Source organism: Schistocerca gregaria, chromosome 1 (assembly GCF_023897955.1).
Source record: "Schistocerca gregaria isolate iqSchGreg1 chromosome 1, iqSchGreg1.2, whole genome shotgun sequence".
Lineage (NCBI taxonomy): Eukaryota > Metazoa > Arthropoda > Insecta > Orthoptera > Acrididae > Schistocerca > Schistocerca gregaria.
The window spans coordinates 347,858,533-347,872,870 of NC_064920.1; the positions used below are offsets into that span (position 1 = coordinate 347,858,533).

The following is a 14,338-nucleotide window of genomic DNA, read 5'->3' on the forward strand; positions in this document are numbered from 1 at the left end:
TCCTCAGTTTGGACCTCTACCTCAAGGAATAGTTACATCAGTACCTCTATTCACATCAAACCTATCAACCACAAACGAAACCTCCACTTTGACAGTTGACACCCTATTCATGCCAAGACCTTCCCTCCCCTACAGCCTATCCACCTGGGGTTGTCACAACTGTAGTGATGACGAGCCCCTCACTGAATATACTAAGGGTCTTACTGAGGTCTTTGGGACCGAAAATTACCGTCCATACCTTGTCCAGAAGCAGATTGCCCTTACCCCGTTCCCCAACCAACATACCAACCCTCACATACCCACCATCAGACCACAGATGTGCATATCCCCTGTGACTCAGTACGATGCTGGACTGGAGCAACTGAATCGCGATCTTACTCTATTCCCCAACCAACATACCATCACTCATATACCCACTGTCAGATCACAGATGTGCATACCCGTTGTGACTCAGTATGATCCTGGACTAGAGCAACTGAATTGTGTTCTCTGCCAAGATTTCAACTACCCCGTGCCATGCCCTGAAATGTGAAATATCATCCCACTGTCCTCCTCAGCCCTCCCACGTTCGTATTCCACCATCAACCCAACCCACATGATATCCTTTTCAACCCTAAACCACCCTTCCTCCCAGTCACTTGCATCAAAACTCATATATCTGCAAAGCACCTCAGTGCAAGATCTGTGTCCTACATCCTCTCTCTACTAACTACTTCAGTCCTGTCATAAGTATCTCCTACCTAGTGGTGTAAAATACCGGGCATTTACAAGTTAGGACAAATGCCTGAGCAAATGCCCTCAATTCATAAATGCCTAGACATTGATGCATTTTAAAGATTAATGATAAGTGACTCTTAAAGAATAAGTTTTTTTTTGTATTGGAAAAAGTGTTTTGCCACATTGCTTCTTTAGTAGGTGGATAATGAAGTTGAAAAAGCTGCTTGAGAGTTAGAGGAAAGTTATTAGTCGAAATAAATTTGACTGGCTGCAAACATAATTTTTTTACATCTTTAGTAAGGTCAGTTCTTGGGGAGCAAAATAGAAAATTATAGTGTAATAATTTTGCTGTCAATAATAATTCTTCAATAATATTCTGAGATTTGACATGGATTATAAAGTGTGTTACATTACGTTTTTTTTTTTACTAGCTTATCCCCACACAGATGTTCACTGTTCAGCAGAGAGAGAGAGAGAGAGAGAGAGAGAGAGAGAGAGAGAGAGAGAGAGAGAGAGAGAGAGCCAGCGAGCGCTCAATGAATACTTCTCTAAATCCATTTAAATAATTTCTCCCTCCAAGGGAGATAAAAATATCTATTAGAATGAAGTAATCATTTTGCACACTTGTAGACAAAAAATAAAATTGCATACATCTTACCCTTACTGTAGATGGCATATACTAAGATTTCAAATGTTAAATCTGATTGAGCGTGCACATAGTGGTGATGGTACAAAAGTATCTACATATCAAGTGAGTTAATTAGTGTCACAGTGTAAGCCTACTAACCTGATACTCAGCCTCAGTCTTCTCTTGGTCTCTTTTTTTATTTGCTGTCCTCCAGCTTTTAATGGAAGAGACGAACATATGTTAAATTGGTATTTGACCTCTTCAGATTTATTTACAGTCAACGTGCGCTGTCTGATGATCAGCTTTGTAACAAACAGTCATCTAAAAATCTGAGCCAGGTTAGCTAGTTACATGAATAAGCACCATATCACAAAATTCTCTGGTTGCAAACTAACACAATGATTTAAACAATTTTGACACCGGCTGTACATTTTGATAGTTGAACAGACTGCCTACAGTGATATTAACATAATGCCTTCTGAAATGAACGGCAAATTACCTGATGATTACATTTTGAAATCCAACCACAGGCTGACTGTGGTACTGTGCACCACACACATTTATTGGCAAACATAAAATCAGAAATCACAAAATGGTGTAATATGTACATGTATCACGTTATTAAATAATGACATTAAAATCAGGAAAACTAGAAGAGACAGGTATACAACAGACAATGACATAAGTTTAAATAAGATTCGTATAACTAAAAAATGGCAAAAGTAATGGGCACTCTTTTATGGTTTTGATTTTAAAGCACTTGGGCAATTCCAAAGCCTGCCAAAAAGTTTCAAGAAAGTGGAATTTTCTAATTTGAGTAATTAAAAAACTAACAAATTATTTTAATGAAATTAGGCATTTTTGGAAACAGAAAAATCAGGGCTTGGTAACTGAGGTACTGAATTTTGGAAATAATCCCAATTAAAGATCGAAAATTTTTAGAGTATGAGAGTTTTGAATATGAATATCCAAAAATTTCATACTTCAAAAGTTAAAGTAAAACATTTGTTGAAAAGAGGAGAATGACAGCCTTCAAATGATCCATGTTAATTTAGAAACAAACAGATATTTACTCATAGGAAATTTCACCATCACCTGGTCACATGCATTGTAAATTATAAACTATAACTATAATATTACATCATTAGTAATTAAGAAACTACACAGCGAATAACAGGATTTTGATCATTTCTGCTTAAGGGGATAGTCTGGTTAGAAAATAGTGATTTTTCCCCTTAAATATGTTCATTCATATATGCACAGTTGTAATACGAAAGGCTTTTGTGAAATTCGAAAGAGAAATGTAGAAACAATATAATTAATTCAATTGAATGTCCATGGGAGCACAGAAACTACGGAGGAAGACTGTGTGAATCACATTGCAAAACAACTTGGAGATCAGGGTTGAGAATTGTGGCAAAGGAAAGTCGGGCTGTCTCATTGTTATAGAAGAGCCATTGCTGACAGTACTCCAGATACTATGCCAATGAAGAGTGCAATATTTGCAACACTGCATCAGCACTGATGAGAAACCGCAACACAGGAAGTGCCCTAAAGGTGAGAATTCTTTATGTTTCTGTAATCATGCCCATGCCAAAGGAGAAGCAGAATCACATAAAACTTCTGTCCATACAGCTCTCAGCCCATCTGTTGTTAGAACAATATCTGTTTATCAGAGGCTGGCATCTGATACAGTTCCCTCCAGATGCACTGCTGAAAAGACTGAAAATGCAAATGAGTGCCTACATAGTATAATCTGATCAAAGTGCCCAAAGAATGTATTTGTATCCAAAAGAAAACTAGAACTAGCTGTGACTGAAGCTGTTCCATAGTTCACTCAAGGCTGCTATCTGACAGAAGTAACAAGATCAACAGAGACCACGCCACTGTTAGCAATGAGGACGTGAAGGAGCAAAGTTAGAGACAAGTGAAAAAGGAAGCAAGAGACCAAATGGTGCCTAGAATGAAAAAAAATGATGACATACTTCCAGATTGACAGCCATAAAAGCTGAGGAAACTCGGAAGAGAGCAGAAAGGACAACTTATAGCACTTATAGCCCAGGTAGATTTTAGGACAAGGACGGGGGGTGTGTGTGTGGCATAACTTTGACTAGGTTTATCTCTAATTTGTGAAACTGAACATTTGAATATAACTTTTTCATAGTAAATATTCCATAAATTATATGAAATTATTGGAGAAAACTCTTACTATCAGTTTGACAGTCTCGAGTATATGAGTGTTTTGTTTATTTCAGTAAAATTATTCAGAACTTTGAAAGTTAATTTAAGGTCACTATAAAATATGTCCAAAAATGCTTATAAAAAACTACAAGGGTGGTTTGAAAAGTTCTCGGAATCACCGTGAGAGGTCAACGCTAGCGCAATGAGTTGTTCATGTGATATTCATTGGACTGTTGCCTGTAAACACGTGCCACATAAGTGCTCTCAGAAGAGAGCTGTGGCGGTGACTTGGCTCTGTTATTGTTCCTGCATAGTGATTTGTGAAGATGTACAAAATAAAGTTTCGAGCAGTGATTAAGTACTTCATAAAGAAAGGTATGAAAGCAAAAGACATTCATGCCGATTTCCAGAATACACTGGGGGACTATGCTTCATCTTATTCAGATATTGCCAAGTGGACAAATGAATTTAAATTTGGCCAGGAGAGCTTAAATGATGATCTGTACAATGGTTGGCCAAGATGTGTGCCTACTCCAGAAATCATTGCAAAAGTGCACAAAATGGTCATTGAGGATCACTGATTGAAATTGCGTGAAATTGCTCACGCTTGCCAGATGTCATCTGAAAGGGTATATCACATTTAACTGAAGAATTAGAAATGAAAAAATTAGCTGCAAGATGGGTGATGCAACTCTTGACGCTGGATCAAAAATGCATGAGAATGGACGTATCGGAACAATGTTTGGCCTGTTTGAGGAGAAACGAACAAGATTTTTTGTGTCAGTTTGTGACCACAGATGAAACGTGGGTGCACTACTATACCCCACAGTGGAAACATGCTGATTCTCTGCCACCAAAGAAAGCAAAGACAGTTCCTTTGGCAGGAATGGTCATGGCATCAGTGCTCTGGGATAGGAAGGGGATTCTGTTTGTAGATTATCTCCCCACTGGGCAAACAATTATTGGAGAATACTATGCTATCCTCCTGGACAAACTGCAACAAAAGATACGTGAAAAAAGGTGAGGTTTAGCGAGGAAGAAAGTCATCTTCCATCAAGGCAATGCGTGCCCATGCAAAACTATATGAACTAAGGTATGAATTTGTTACTACACCTGCCTTATTCACCTGATATGCTCCGTCAGACATCCATCTCTTCCCGAAACTGAAAATTTTTCTTGGTAGACAAAGATTCACTTCAGACAAAGAATTGATAGCTGGAGTTAACAACTATTTTGAAGGCTTGGAGGAAACTCATTTTTGAGATGGGATCAAGGCACTGGAACATCATTGGAGCAAGTGCATTAATCTACAAGGAAAAATAATACCACAGTTAGTTATATAACATTTGACCTAACACTTATCTGTTGTATGTTACTCTAAATCTGTAATTGTACTTGGCTTCATAATGTCATCTGGTGCATAGACAAAACTCTTCTACATTCACCTGTTGATGTATTGAGAATGTTTGTTGAACCATTGCCACCTTGGATGGCAACTGCTTCTGTATTCAGTCATCCTCCTGTGGACACTCGGCTCTCACCAGTGCATTTAACATTGCTAATTTTCTGTTAACTGATATTTGACCCAATGAGCCATAGTAACATATTAATATCAATGTACAAATAGGTTGACTACTTGTACATTGATACGAATATGTTATATTGCCTAATATTTCCAACAAATTGCACAAAATATATTAGCATTTAAATATAAAATCGTACATGGTTCTGTAGGCCAGAAAAATGGCTTATTGGGATGGAGAACCGGGTGGAGTAAATGGGGGATAAGGTGTAGAGATTCTGGAGAAATGTTAATTGGTGTATCCTCAGGCCAGATCATGGAGATAACATAATTGAATCTGAGCCACGAGAGGGGTTTGAGATTATGGGTGATTAGAAAGGACTCATCTAGACAGCTCATGAATAGGTTTGCATAGGATGGTACCATTTAAGTGCCCCTTGATGTACTGTGGATAAAGTTGTAGGTGATGCCTTCAGAGGTAAAGTAATTATGGGTGAGGATTTAGTTGGGCATGATGATCAGAACAGAAGTTATAAGTTTGGAGTCAGTCAGGCTTGGAAAAGTTAGTGTTCACTAGTGGCATTGGGGATAATAGGGTGTAGACATCATGTACCATCAAGAGTGATGAGCAGACACCAGATCGTAAATGAACTGGAACATAGAGCATTGGTAGAGGAAATGGTTGGCGTCTTTTAATAGGAGATTAGATTACAGTTAATATGCTGGAGATGTTGGTCCACAATTGCAAAGATTCTCTCTGTGGGGATGCAGTAACTACTGTATTCACAATGGGGCATCCTGGGTGGTTGGGTTTGTGTATGTTAGGAATCATATAGAAGGTAGGGGTGCAGTGAGTACTGGAAGTAAGGGAATATACAGATTCTACATCTACACCTTTGCACATACTCTGCAAGCCACCATACAGTGCTTTGCGGAGGGTAGCGTGTACCACAACTAGATGTTTCCTTACCCGTACCAGTCGCAGATAGGGCAAGGTAAAAATGGTTGTCTCTATGCCTCTGTATGAGCCTTAATTTCTCTTATCTTTGTGGTCCATACGCGAAATGTATGTTGGCGGCTGTCGGATTGTTCTGCAGTCAGCTTCAATTGCTGGTTCTCTAAACTTTCTCAGTAGTTTTATTCAAAATGAAAGTCTTCTTCCCTCCAGGGATTCCCACTTGAACTCTCAAAGCATTCCCATAACACTTGCATGCTGATCAAACAGGGTGGTAACAAATTTAACAGCTTACCTCAGAATTGCTACGATGTCTTCTTTCAATCCAACCCGGTGTGGATCCCAAGCACTCAAGCAGTGCTCAAGAATAGGTCACACTAGTATCCTCTAACCGGTCTCCTTTACAGATGAACTACAATTGGTCTTTCCATTTCATATTGCTTCACAACATTATGCCCAGAAATTTAAATGATGTGACTGTGTCAAGCAGGACACTACTAATGTTTATTTTTCATACTCATCTGCACTAACTTACATTTTTCTATGTTAAGAACCAAGGTGCCATTCATCACACCAACTATTTGTCTAGGTCATCTTGTGTCAACCTATAATTAGTTATCTTTGACACCTTCCTGTACACCACAGCATCATTAGTGAACAGCTGCAGATTGCTGCCTTTCCTGTCTGCCAGATCATTTACTTATGTGGAAAATAGCAACAGACTTATTGTGCCTCCCTGGGGCACTTCTTATATAACTCCTGTCTCCGACGAATACTCGCCGTTGAGGACAACATGCTGGATTCTATTACTTACGAAGTCTTCGAGCCAATCACATATCTGGGAGCCTACTCCATATGCACATACCTTCAGTAACAGTCTGCAATGGGGTACCATATTGAACACTTTTCAGAAACCCAAAAGTATGAAATCTGTCTGTTGCCCTTCATCCGTAGTTCGCAAAATATAAATGAGAAAAGAGCAAGCTGGGTTTTGCACGAGCAATGCTTTGTAAAGCCATGCTCATTCATGGACATGAACTTTTCGGTCTCTAGGGAATTTGTTACATTTGAACTTAGAATATGCTCTAGAATTCTGCAGCAAACTGAGTAAAAAATATTGATCTGTAATTTTGCGGATCCATTCTTTTACCATTCTTATATACGGGAGTCACCTGTGCTTTTTTCCAGTCACTTGGCACTTTGTGCTGATTGAGAGGCAAGTGGCAAATGACATAGAGTATTCTTTGTAAAACTGAATTTGGATTCCTTTCAAGCCTGGTGACTTATTTGTTTTCAACTCCTTCAGTTGTTTCGTAATGCCAGGGATGCTTATTTGTTTCTCACGGATGCAAATGATGTTTTGTGTAATATACAAGAAGCAGAATTAGTTCTTTTTGCTGGTAAGACCTGCATTTTAATCAGTACAATACAGGTGGATGATGGAAGTGTTGAAGGCTGCTGGCTTCATGCATGAGTGCAAGCAGAGCTCCCAATTTGCAGTACTGTTCCCAGAGTTGATAGGGTTCCTTTGGTTTCGAGACAAGTGGAAGGTCTCAACCAAAGGATTCATTGACTCTGTGATGGTCTTGGCTGCAGATTTCTAGACCTGCGTTATTGGTTGGGGATTTGTAGGACTCCCCTTGATAGGTCAGGTGTGCACTACACAAAGGAAGCAGCTACTCAGTTAGCAGAGCACTGTTGTAGTGCACATGATGGTTTTTTAGGCTAGGCGATAGTTTCAGGTACTCTAATGAAAACTCGCTAATCGATATGCAGCAGGGGAAATCAGACTGACTTCAGAGTAAAGTCAATTAGACAGTCAAAATTTTATCAGTAAATTATCAAAGTATTTGTAACTAAGTTCCCAAATGTGTTCACTGTAGTTGAGAGAAGTATTGTCTCATTGAGGTCGAAGATGAGTATGCCATTGAAGTTATCTAGTTACATTTAACAGGTCTAGGTGAGACCAAGTTAATTGTTGGTTGTTTTTACTGGCCACCTGATTGTGCTGTGACAGTTCTAGAGCCAACCAAAGAATGTCTATGGTCAACTACACATAAATACCCAGATCATGCATTGCTAGTTGGAGGTGACCTACAGAATATATAGACTGGGATGTGTATGGATTCATTGCAGGAGGTACAGACAGACAATTGTGTGAAGTGCTTTTGAACATGTTTTCTGAAAATTGTCTTGAGCAGCTAGTCCGGCAGCCCATACACAGTGGAAATATCTTACACCTTGTAGCTACAAGTTGACTAGATCTTATCGACAACATCAATTTAGGAAAGGGGATTAACAATCATGATGTCATTATAGCAACAGTAGTTTGAAAGTTAATAAATCAGTTAAGATGGCTAGGAGAGAGATTCTGTTAGAAAGAGCAGATAAGCAGTTGTTAGCATCTCACTTAAACAATGATCTGACATCACGTAGCGCAAGTGAGATGAACGTAGAGAAATTATGGGCAAAGCTGAAGGAGATTTTAAATCATGGACTGTAGAGTTATGTGTGTAGTGAGAGGATTAAGGACGGAAAATACCACCATGATTTAATAACAAGATTTGGAAACTGCTGAGGAAGCAGAGGCTGCTACACTCTTGGTTCAAAAGAGAACACAAAAATGACTGCAAGGAAAGGTTAGTAGAAATTCGTGTGTCCGTGGAAATATCTATATGCGAAGAATACAACTACTACCACTATCAAGGAGAAAATTCTGCTCCTATGTAAAATCGCTAAGTGGGTCTAAGTCTTCTGTCCATTCGCTTGTCAACCAGTCTGGTGTGGCAGTTGAAGAATCTATTCACTTTTTGACCAGTCTGGTGCGGCAGTTGAAGAATCCATTCACTTTTCGACCAATCTGTTGTGGCAGTTGAACATAGCAAAATTAACACTCAAATTTTAAATGTCATTTTCAAGAAATTAGTCACGCAATAGAATTGTTCAAACATATCATCATTTGCTTGTGGTAGCGTTCTCACTTCCCGCGCATGAGGTCCCGGGTTCGATTCCCAGCGGTGTGTCAAGGATTTTTCCTGCCTCGAGATGACTGGGAGTTGTTGTTGTCGTCTTCATCATCATCATCATCATCATCATCATCATCATCATCATCATCATTTGACCATCGAACACACCACTGTATCATCCCTGTGTAGAGAAACAACTATAGGAGTTGGAGACAAACAAGTCACCAATCTGGATTGAATCCCAATTCAATATTTCAGAGAGTACTCTATGGCATGGGCCCCCTTACTTAGCTTGCAGTTATTGTTAATCTTTCACTCAGTGCAAAGTATCAAGCAAATGGAAAAAAGTGCAGGTGATTCCTCTATACAGGAAGGGTAAAAGAACAGACCTGTAAAATTACAGACCAATATCCCTGAACATATCCTTGAACATATTCTCAATTGAAATATAAATTTTCTTGAGACCAAGAAGCTGATGTCCACGAATCTGCATGGTTTTAGAAACTATCATTCATGTGAAACTCAGCTTGCACTTTTCTCAATGATCTACTGTGAAGTATGGATGAAGGACAAGAGGCAGATTCCATTTTTGTAGATTTCCAAAAATTGCCCTATTGCGGGCTGTTAAAGAAGATACAAGCACGTGGAACAGGCTCACAGAAATAGGAGTGGTTCGAGGACTTGTTAAGTTATGGGACACGATAGTGACTGCTCATCGGAGACTAGGATATCGCCAGGAGTGCCCCGGGGAATGTAATAGAACCTTTATTATCCTCTGTATACATCAGTGATTTGGTGGAAGGTTGAGCAGCAATCTGTGGTTGTTTGCTGATGATGCTATGGTGTACAGTAATAAGTCAAAGTTGAGTGACTGTAGCAAGATAAAAGATGACTTAGACAAAATTTCTAGTTGTGGTGAATGGCAGCTAGCTCTAAATTTGGAAAAATGTAAGTTAATGTGGATAAGTAGGAAGAACAAACCTGTAATGTTCAGTTACAGTATTACTAGTGTTCTGCTTGACACAATCAAGTTGTTTAAATATCTGTGCACAATGTTACAAAGCAATATGAAATGGAACGAGCATGTGAGGGTTGTGGTAGGAAAGGCGAATTATCAACTTCAGTTTACTGGGAGAATTGTAGGAAAGTGTGATTCATCTGCAAAGGAGACCACATGCTGGAGACTAGTGTGATCTATTCTTTAGTATTGCTCAAGTGTTGGGTTCTATACTAGGTCAGATTAAAAGAAGACATCAAAGGAATTCAGAGGCGGGCTGCTAGATTTGTTACTGGTAGGTTCAAACAATGCAAGTGTCAGAGAGATAATTTGGGAACTCAAATGGGGATCCGTGTAGGGAAGGCGACACTATTTTCAATGAATACTATTGAGGAAATGTAGAGAAGCAGCGTTTGAAGCCAATTGCAGAACAGTTCTGTTGCTTCCAACATATGTTGCGAATAAGAACCACAAAGGTAAAATAAAAGAAATTAAGGCTCATACAGAGGCACATAGCTCGTTGTTTTTCCCTTGTTCTGTTTGTGTGTGGAACAGGAAAGAAAATGACTAGTGATGGTATACGGTATCCTCCGCCGTGCACAATGAGGTGAATTGCAAAGTATCAATATAGATGGAAATGTAGATTCATATAGCAACAGAAGAAATTACAAATAACATTCTGAAAACTATTATTGAGTGGTGTTCTGCAAGTGGTTAGACTGTCAGTTTCTAACAGACACAATAATTTGATTCTGCGCACCTGGCGAGGAATAGTAACTAGGGTGTAAACTTCAAAATTCTAGGTGGAAATAGCAAGAACACATTTTTGTACTCCTATTGCAGTTCATTTTGACCACACTTGTGGTTTAAATCATTGCAAATCTCAGGAACAGACAAATCACCAAGAAAACATATTTTGTGTGTTTTCCTTCAATGATGATCTGGGGCAATTCAGATTTAAGAAAGAAAGTTGTCAGTGCTCAGAAAGCTGATGTAAGAATAATATGTGGTGTTCACCAATGACCATCTGTTAGACATTTGTTTAAGGAATTAGCCATTTCGACTACTGCTTCACAATATATTCATTCCTCCTGAAGTTTGTTGTAAATAATCTATTACAGTTCAAAATGAAGTGTGAAGTACATAATTATAAGGGCAGTCAAATGAAAACTGAACATCCACCACAATGGGACCCTGGAACAATTCCATTCAAAAGTAATCACCTCATGTGTTAAGACAACTATTACTCTGGGAGGTGAGATGATCAATACCTGTCTTGTAGAATGCGCTCAAGGAATGCGCTGAAGGATCCACAAACCACACCCACTCTTGCACTTCCTCGTCTGACTGAAACTGATGTCCATGCATGTCATTTCTCCAGTTTACGAGAGATGTGAAAATCATGGTGAAAGATTTGGGTTGTATGGAGGATGGTTCAGTGTTTCCCAACCAAATCAATGAAATGTAGTCTTTGTTTGACTGACAATGTAGTGGCAGGCTTTATCATGCAACACAATGACTCTACCCAACAACATTCCTGGGTGTTTTGACTTTATTGCTTGTTGCTGTTTCTGCAAAATGTTTTTGTAACTCTGGACATTGATAGTTGTTCCCCTCTAGAGGAGCTTGATGAGCAGAGCAGCAGAGGCCCCCTGAAGTCAAAGAAGGATGTCATCATGACTTTACTGGAATTTGTGTGAACAGCTTTGGATTTCTTTGGTGGGGAGCTGTGGGATATTTCCACTGTTGGCTTTACCATTTGCCCTGGGGCTGTTGGACGGAATCATCCTGTTGCACAATATCGCCCGTCCCCACACTGACAATTGGATGAAGTCAACGCTTTAGTGATTTGGTTGAGATACACTGCAACACCCACCATACAGCATGGATCTTTCACCAGGCAATTTTCAAGTCTTTGGTGACTTGAAGGAAGACATTCATGGATGTCACTTTCAGTCGGATGAGGGAGTGCAAAAGTGATTGCAGTTGTGGAACAGTCAGCAGCTAACTGCATTCTATGAAACGGAACTTGGTCGTCTCATTTTCCAGTGAGGTAAATGTTTGAACGCGTATGGTGAGAACTTTTGAGTTGAACCATTCCATAGTCTCATAGTGGTGGATGTTTTCATTTGACTGCTCCTCATACTATACCAGAAGTAAAAAATGACATTTATTATTCTACATCAAGATTGTCTTTAGCAAAATAATAAATAAATAAATAATTAAATATGGATGCACAATGCTGCCACTGTCATTTTTCGTCACTTACTAAATGGTATAAAATGTCTGAGAGCAAAGTTAAATTTGAAACCCCTGTAACAGTTTCTCCTTGGCAACTCCTCTTATTCCACAGAAGAATTTCTGTGTATGTAATATATAAAAGGGGGTGAGTAAGAATTACTAATTTACATGCATTATGGAATATAAAAATAACCAACTTACCAGTAAAGTGATTTTTGTATTCTCTTATAAGCTACCTTGTAATTCAGTTTTTTAAACTGTTGCTTGTCTTCTCAGATTCAGCATCTCATCTGTTAGTCAAGATTTTTTGGCAATAGTTTTAGCATATCTGTCACTGCTGTTATTTCATTGAAGATTATTTGCTTTCTCTATGCTTCAGACGATACATATTCTATTACTTTCTAATGGTTTTTTAGTATTTTCTTGAACTTCACCCTGTACTTGTTATATATATCTTATGATACCATCCAAACTTTGTTCTCTGCTTCAAGTACACTTGGTTTCTCTGTTATGTGAGTAATTGTGTAATTGATCTGGAATCTAAGGTTACCAGTTACTATCCATTCATGTTCTTTTCTTTTGTGGTCTCTTGAAGACTGTGCTTGTAATTATCAATTACTTGATCACAGAGTTCCAACAGTTACGTCCTTGGAGTCCTCAAATCAGTGTACACCACTTAATGACTTGCAGCTACATCCTTCTGTGTTGTGTAACTAGTTCTTATCTACAAGTTAGTTATTTATTTAGTTATTAGTTAGTTTCTGGTTGCATGGCTCATTTGGCAATAAATCTTAATGATGTGGAATCAGTGAAGTTACATCAACAGAGTGTAAAATAAAAAACAAATTGGATTGCTAAGTAGAACTGTTTAGAAAAATAAAATCTTTGTTGCATTGTGTTGTTAAATCTACTTAATGTTACTTATGTTTAGAAAAACATAGTCATTTGCCAGAAACATAAATTAATGTACAGCATGATTCATGAGATGGTTAGTTAGTACAGCTAGGAATTACTTTGCTAAGGTAATTTTGTAGCCTGTGGTACTACTAAGTTATCCCTGTGTACTGTGTGTTACCATTCACTCTCTCTCATTTCCCTCTTTCAGTTATGTAAACTGAGATGTAAGAAAGAGAGCTATAATATTTATGACACTGGTCATGATTACAATGAAAACAGAATACATATCTTTAAATTGTGCAAATTATAAGCTCTTTGTTTTGTTCATTTTGGACCTATTGTTAAAAACTTTGTTTCCGTGCATTTCAGGGACCTTTCTTTTGGGCGCATCACAGTTCTGGGTAGATATGAAAGTGATGTTGAACCAGAACCAGATAGAAAAGAAGGTACGATACAGATGAAATTTGGTGTTGCTTGCAGTTTGATGATAGTTTTTATGTCTTTTGTTGAGTGTATAAGTTAGAATGAAGGTAGTGCAGCTAATTTAAGGAATGAAAATGTTCTTCTAATCATGAACTTTGTTTAAAATGCACTCACCTCTGAAGTAGTACAAAAATGTTGACTTTTTGTGAGGGTATTCTCATAAAGTCACAACATTTCGTATATCTATTAATATTGCTAAGCCACATTTCATTTTTTCTTTCTTCCTGTGTTCTTCCATTCTGTTTCATTATTTCATTTATTAATGTCATTATTTTGTCCTTCCAGAATCTCGCCTGACTCGTGTTGTTAAAAAACTAGTCAACATGGAAGAAGATAAGGTATGATTATTGTGCACATTATGCAAACAATGAACACTGCAAATATATTTTGTGTCGAGTTTAACTTCTGTTCTTAACGGTTACACACCCTTAGTGAATTGTAAGGAGTACCTCATAAATGTTTTTTTTAAGTCTATGTTATGGCTGCTGTTTGTAACATTTTAAATGTAGTATGTGGAAATGAAAATATTTATTTTGTCATGTCAGTTATTGACATTATCATCATCATTGTTGTTGTCGTCACCCATTTCACATCCACTGATGCATTTTATTATGTCTTTGAGTCCAATATAGAACTGTCTTGCCCCAACTATAGCTCATTTGCCTGGTAGGACGTCATACTCATCAGTTTTCCGATGCATGGTTCCACATCCACTTGTTCGTATTTTTGTGTCCCCCGGAAATTCCATATA

General features: G+C 38.3%; 1 protein-coding gene across 2 annotated transcripts in view; it reads left to right on the forward strand.

Moving 5' to 3' along the window:
• The window catches only part of LOC126345047 (A-kinase anchor protein 10, mitochondrial), a 101,457-nt gene that overhangs the window by 70,213 nt on the left and 16,906 nt on the right, over positions 1-14,338 (forward strand). For both annotated transcript variants that reach the window (XM_050002071.1, XM_050002072.1), the window contains exons 9-10: positions 13,474-13,550; positions 13,873-13,925. In XM_050002071.1, coding sequence (XP_049858028.1) covers positions 13,474-13,550; positions 13,873-13,925 — 130 coding nt within the window. The remainder of the gene's footprint in view (positions 1-13,473; positions 13,551-13,872; positions 13,926-14,338) is intronic.